The sequence below is a fragment of the Ischnura elegans genome, chromosome 5 (assembly GCF_921293095.1).
Source record: "Ischnura elegans chromosome 5, ioIscEleg1.1, whole genome shotgun sequence".
In the NCBI taxonomy this organism is placed as follows: domain Eukaryota; kingdom Metazoa; phylum Arthropoda; class Insecta; order Odonata; family Coenagrionidae; genus Ischnura; species Ischnura elegans.
In genome coordinates, this window is record NC_060250.1 from 76,920,468 (window position 1) to 76,927,423 (window position 6,956).

A 6,956-nucleotide genomic window follows, 5' to 3' on the forward strand; every position below is an offset into this window, starting at 1 on the left:
TCGGTCAAATAAATGAAATGATGACAAGTTTTCTACAGAAATGTAAGAGTAATATGCCGCCATTACGTGTGATTTAAAGGGCAGATAGGTGATGTGTCTTCTGGAGTTGTATCTTGAAGTTTGTAGGTCAATTATATCTACAATAATAGAGCTTGTTGACTACTGCGCCGGTGAATTTCGGTGTGAAGTGGTGTAAGTTCTAATTACCTGAATGAAAACCATCCAGACTATACCAAATGTCATCTGATTACCAATTCCTATTTATATTACAAAGATTAAGATCACAAGAGACGTAATCACAGCGCATCTGTCATGCCGCAGAATAATCAATGTTCGAAAGTTTGATTCAACATGGCCGTTCATTCCCAGAATACCCCAATCCTGATATCCCTGATACGAATGACCTCGAACTGGGTGATATGAACTCTTTGCAGTACTGAGTAGCTTGAATTGAAAAATTTATATATTAACGGGTGTGTGTTGAAAATTTTTTCTAGGTGTTTGTTAAAAACTGGAGGATGATCTGCTCAATATTTTAAACTTTCTTTTGTTTTCCAGACGTTTGTGCAGCGGTGCAACCTGTGTATTGACATTGGTGTTGTGAGATGGAGGACGTGAACGGTGGTGAAGATTCCGACATAGAAATAGTTGTTGTATAATGACTTGGACAGTTGGGCGGGTGCAGTATATGGGAATGGGACATAACGTAGCGCTTTGAATAACAATTTTCTGTTTGATGGGAGTTGGGAGCCGCAACATTTTGTTCTAGAAATCAGCTGGTGGGGACATGTGTTCGCCCATTATGTGTTAACATCAAGTAAGATTGTTTTCCATCTGAAGCTCGTCTTTTTATCTCCTTCTCTCTCAAAAATACATCGCTTCGTTAGTCTTCATGTCCGGATCAAATTCTAAAAATGTATTTCGGTTGGACGACCCAAGATTTAGAATCACCCCGCTTCAGCAGATGGGAGCTGCATGTACTGGGGCGTTTATTACATCCCTTATGATGACTCCCCTGGATGTCGTGAAAATACGTCTCCAAGCGCAAGAAAAAGCTATTCTGTCTCACAAGAGTTTCATTCCCTGCAGTAGTGTTGTAGATCATCTTTATCCCTGCTTCAACTCCGCCAATTGCTCTGCCACTCAAGTTCAACATGACTGGTTCCGGAAACCCAATCATCTTAATGGGACAGTTGATGCTTTCGTTAAAATTTATAAGATGGAGGGTGTCTCTTCTCTTTGGAGTGGCTTGAGTCCCACATTAGTTCTTTCCATCCCAGCCACTGTCATTTACTATGTAGCTTATGAACAACTGCGAGTTAATTTGAAAGATTACTACAACGACAACTGGAACAAAGGGAAGCCAGCTGTACAACCCACATGGATACCTTTAATTTCGGGTGCTAGTGCACGTATATGGGCAGCCAGTATCGTCAGCCCTCTCGAGCTTGTCAGAACGAAAATGCAGTCCAAGAAGCTCAGTTACAGCGAAACCTTTCAAGCTGTTAGATCTCACTTGCAACATCACGGAATTCCCGGCCTATGGAAAGGTTTAGGGCCAACTTTAATGAGAGATGTCCCATTTTCAGCTATCTATTGGCTCAACTATGAAGGTCTCAAAAACTACTTCTCTCAGCAATCACCATCCTTCAGTTTCAGCTTTTTCGCCGGTGCAGTATCTGGTGCAATTGCTGGAATCCTGACATTGCCATTTGATGTCGTGAAAACGCTCCAGCAAATAGAAATTGGCGACAAGGGTTCTCAGCCCAATAGAAGAATCCGGAAAAGTCACAACTTTAGCTGGTCCCGAGCGCAGCATGGGAAATCAACAGCTGCAAATTCAGCAAGAAAGGCTACCACGGCTGTCATGATGAAATCCATTTATGCCTCTACTGGGATCAAGGGGCTGTTTGCTGGTTTTGTTCCAAGAGTGGTGAAAGTGGCACCTGCCTGCGCAATCATGGTGGCAACCTTCGAATATGGGAAGCAGTTTTTCGAAAAACACAATAGAAAGATGATTCTGGAGTCGACTCAAACCAAGGTGACCGCTAAACGTAGGCGTAAAGAAGTGCGTTCTTTCGACATTGAGCTATATGCTTAATGTGTTCTGCAGCCAAGCTGTGAACATGTCTTCCAGTAGTCAAATTGTAGTGGAATTTCAATTCTTATCGAAGTGGCTTGCTAATTCTTGCCAAATTCTGTGATCGATCGTTGATTTAAGAAACTGTGTAGTTTTGGCTATGTAATCTATGTGACAATTCTTTGGAGGCATATTTGTTTTGTAATCTTTCACTGCTTGTTTTGGCTGTTAGGAGGTATGTTGTCTTTAGAAATCAAATTGTTTTGGTAAAGAAACCTGATTTGCAAACTAAGTGAGCTTAATAAGATTAAGTTTTGTACATACTTCCTCTCGTTTTTTATAATAAATTGATCCAGTCAGATGTTTTTTTTTACTGATTCCATGTTTCCTACGTGCTCCCATCCATCTATTATCGGTCTAGTAGATTCTCGGCAAGTGGAGTTACACATCAACGATTTAGCATCCGCTATTCTTAGAATTTATGAGCTGATGACTGTTCTTTATTTGTTATTCTTATGCTGGAGATCAGCTTTAATGCTGATATTGGTCTACATACTTGAGACTGTGTATCTCATTTTGTTAACTCTCTTCAAGAGAGAGCTAGTAAAATAGCAGGCCTGTTGTAAGTTGAGATTTTAAAAAGTGAGAAGTTTGCACTGAGTTTCATAAGGTAGGGATTAAGCTCAGTGGCTATTTTGGAGAGGTGGCTTTTTTAAGTTAAAATTTTAGATTGAATAACTTGGGACTTTGGGTCACTGAAATTCTACGAATTGGGATGAATGGCTTTGGGTTAAATTATGTTCCACAAAGGAAATTATTTTTGCTAATTCTCATCATTACACTCAGGGCAGCTGCATGACTTAGCATACATCAGTTTTCTACCATTTTATGCCTGAGAGATGACAATTCAATATAAATATTTCTGAGGAGTTAAGTAGTGTTGACCCAGCATCCCATAATTAGTGATTGATTGCTTGAACCAATTTTAAACAGCCCCGTAAAGGAATGATCTTCAGAACTTGTTGCAGAGGTGAAGGTATCATAAATATTTTACTTTAGTTCTAACACCATCCCTGGGTCAAACCCAACCTATTAATTGAGAGACAGCAACTCAATTCAGTGACAAAAAACGACTCTCCAAGCAGAAATGACAGCATTCACATAGATAGGTAGACCTACCACATGATGAATTCTTGGAAGGGTGATAGGAACGTATATCCTGCTTATAGTGAACCTGATCGAGATCAGTACAGCTAAACAGCAACATAAATCACGCTAGCTGCATCAAAAGAAAAGAACTCTTCCGTGCCACATGGAATTAATCATCTATCTAAGACATCTAAATTTTTAAATTGAGCTATACCATTTTTCCGAACTGACGGCAGCTGACCTTGAGCGTGCTCGTAACCCACCCACTCTTCTAGCCAATCACAGAAGAGCGACAGGAGAAAGTGTGTAGGAACCCGCAGTCTATCTCCGAACTCCGTGCTGTGCAGATCGCTCTCCAGCTAGCAGTGTTGCCAAATCGAATCGCTCAGCGTTCGTCCGAGAATCTTCTGCCGCCCCCGAAAGTACCGTTATTCTCAAGGCTGGCAACGCCGGTCGGCCGGATGGAGGGGAGCGGAAAAGGGAAGGGAGAGGTGGAAGGGGCAGCGCTTCTGATTGGCTACTTGCTATTTTCCACCCAGCCGCCATCAGTTCGGAAAAATGGTTTAGTGTCCAAACAACTGCCCTCAACCAAACTGCAATCACTGATAGTACCTAACTTACCCTGAGTTTTTTAATCCATCATAAAGAGGAAACTTCAATTTGAATCTAACCCCATGGATATCTATGCATTTTGTTGGGGGTGTTCATGTAAGCAGGCTTAGTGGAAGGGGGGTTTCAAGTTAGCTTGCTTTCCAAGAGAAGTTGCAATGGGGAGGAGGTCATAGCTTTGCTTATGTTAAGCCCATTTACATGACACACAAACACACATGAGATAATCTCCGTTTGCACGAATGATTTTTGAGGACCGGAACATGTATGAATGCATGAACCAAATTAGAACAGTTTCTATTTTCTGTACATGGATTCGCACAAGTTGGGTGGTTACATGGTATATTTCAGTCTTCATTTGTACGCATTCATACATTAATATACATAAATAATGAGGGAAATGAGCTCTACAACCTCAAAGATGCAGTATGAAATGAAACTCACTTGGCCATATATATACCTCTTCCCGTCCACCCTACAAAAATTAAACACCATGTTGGTGCGCTGGAAAGGGGAGTTTCACCACAAGGACCAAACCCCAGCCTCTTAACCACGATAGCCCTAGTGAAAACCTCTATAGATTTTTTTTCCTGTAGTAATTTGATAATGGGAAATGTGTATTCCTATAAGAAACTTTCATTTTCCTATGGGAATGAACATAATTCTTACAGTATTTCCCAAAACAATATTGGAAACCAACAGGGCATTTTTCCTAGTGTTTTGGAAAATACTAAAGGAATTATGTACATTCCCAGAGGAAAATAAAAGTTCTATGTAAAATAAATAAAAATCTTATACAAACATTAAAGTTTCTTATAGGAACAAATGTTTCCCATTGACAAATTACTAATAGGAAAAAAATCCTATAGATATTTTCACTAGGGAGCCAACACACACACATCCAATCTATCCAAAACAAGATACTTTGAGAGGGCTGTGGGGACCCAAACTAAGGCTTCTTGGTTTACAACCCAGGATTCTTCACAGGGCTAGGTATGCCTAGTTTTTGGTTGATGTAAATATGTACACAATCACTTGGAAAACAATCACACACACATTCACTCACCCATAGATGGCTTCAACAGGAGGGACAAGCTCACAACAGAGCGTTTTCAAGGTTTAGAAGAGTTTTCATTTCATACTGCATTAACTCGTACAGGATAATGTACCATGTGAATAGGCCTTAAGATGTGAAGGTGTTACTCTTTAGCGAAGGAAAGAGGAGTGGTGGAGTAACAAGTATTACATACTATACAGAACACCCATGTAGTGTATATCGTTATGTGCCCAAATGTCAATTAATTAATATATACTACAAATGACTTTCATAGAATATTTTTTACGGTACTCATGTGGAATTACTAAAGAAAATTTTCAAAACTGATATAAAATATTTATGCAGTTATCTTTACAATAAGAAAACAAAAAATCTTACGTAAGAGAGCGGTTTGAAGGGAGGCGTTTGACCAATGCACTATAGAAGGGGAACAGGGGTGTAAATGGCCTAATATGTGCCTCCATAATATATAAATTCTCCCGAAGATTTATTATGGACAGAAAATCACTGAATCCTTCCAAGGCATAAACTGGTGCTTATCTACTTACAATTAAATGGCAATATTTTGTGGTACCACGAGGTAAGGATGGGCATTTGATAAGTCTTTAGAATCTCCAATAAATTGCCCTCTTAGTATAAAAAAGTGATGTAAACCAGAAAGCAGCACTCGTGACTAGTCAGCTGTTATATTTTCAGCTGTACCTATCCCATAGTTTTATTGTTGTTACTGATTCTAGAGAACAACTTTCATTTGTTTATAAAAATGGATTAAAGGGAGTTTCGTGCGGTGATGAAACACTTGTTTTCGAAAGAGGTAGCGCTGATGGAAATCAAAGCTGAGTTGCATAAAGTTCATGGCACATCTGCTATTGGGCTTGCCACTACTTACAATAGGGTTAATGAATTTAAACTATGCCGTACATGCATAAAAATGAACATTGTTCCTGATGCCCTGTGGAAGGGTCTACCACCGAAATGACTGACAAAATTTACAATATGGTGGTAAGTTATAGACGAATCAAAGTGCGCGATATAGGTTAAGGCCACAGGCATGTCGCAATGCACAATTCTTTAATTTTGCTCAAAAATTTCGGTGTGAAAAAAATCTCGGCAGGATCGTTGCCACGTTTGTTCACTGTGGAGGCAAAACACAATCGTGTGGTAAACTCAGAGGCTAGTTTGGAACTTTTCCTTCGCCATCCTGAGGATTTTCTGTGTCAATACATAACTTTTGATAGAAAATGGATTGATCACCAGACTACAGAGACAAAAAACGGGTAAAAGAATGGAATTTTGAGGATGAATGGGCTCCAAAGCAGGCGAAGATGGTGAAATGGGCCGGTCAGGTCATGGCGACAATATTTTGGGATGTACATACGCGGAATAATCTACAACGATTAGTTAGAAAAGGGAAAAATGATAACAGGGGAGTATTATGCATCGTTATTGGACCGGTTGATGGGAGAAATCAAGAAAAGCATCCTTATTTGAAACAGAAAATGTTCTTCCTTCATCAAGACAATGCACAGTTGCACACCTGTTCCGTTGCAATAGCCAAAAACTATGGAATTAAAGTTTCAATGATTACAAAAATCACCCAATTCACCAGATTTGGCCTCCAGTGACTATTTCTTATTTCAAAACTTGAAGAAAGGGCTTCAAGGGCAAAGGTTTACGTCAAAGGAGGTCATCACCCTATGCCTATTTTAAGAATATCCTGAATTTCTACTTTTAGGATGGCTTAACGTACTTGGAAAAATGCTACCAAAAGTTTATAGCGCTGAAAAGAGATTATAATGAAAAGCATAAAAAAATTGACCCTGTATAATTTGCTTTTCTATCTTTTTCTGAAGACTTATTGAACGACCCACGTAATATCGCAGAAAATAAAATTTGTACGGTGACTTTAATTGACCTACCAAAGTTTCAATGAGCTATATCACCTTGAAAATGACATTTTAATGAAACCTGGGCCAGTCAATAAAACTGTGGACTCTAAAAACCTTAATCCTCGCTTGTGTTCCCTGGCAATTGTGTCTAATCACAAGTTCTCTCCTTAAA

General features: G+C 39.4%; 1 protein-coding gene across 1 annotated transcript; it reads left to right on the forward strand.

Moving 5' to 3' along the window:
• Positions 1 to 363: 363 nt before the first annotated feature.
• Positions 364 to 2,441, forward strand: LOC124159090 (solute carrier family 25 member 40-like). Its single transcript, XM_046534633.1, has 2 exons — positions 364 to 473; positions 559 to 2,441. The coding sequence occupies exon 2, from the start codon at positions 893 to 895 to the stop codon at positions 2,099 to 2,101; it is 1,209 nt and encodes a 402-aa protein (XP_046390589.1). The 5' UTR covers positions 364 to 473; positions 559 to 892; the 3' UTR covers positions 2,102 to 2,441.
• The last annotated feature ends 4,515 nt before the right edge of the window (positions 2,442 to 6,956 follow it).

Excerpts from the sequence above, each read along its gene's own strand:
- LOC124159090 (XM_046534633.1), top strand. The coding sequence starts at position 893 with ATGTCCGGATCAAATTCTAAAAATGTATTTCGGTTGGACGACCCAAGA.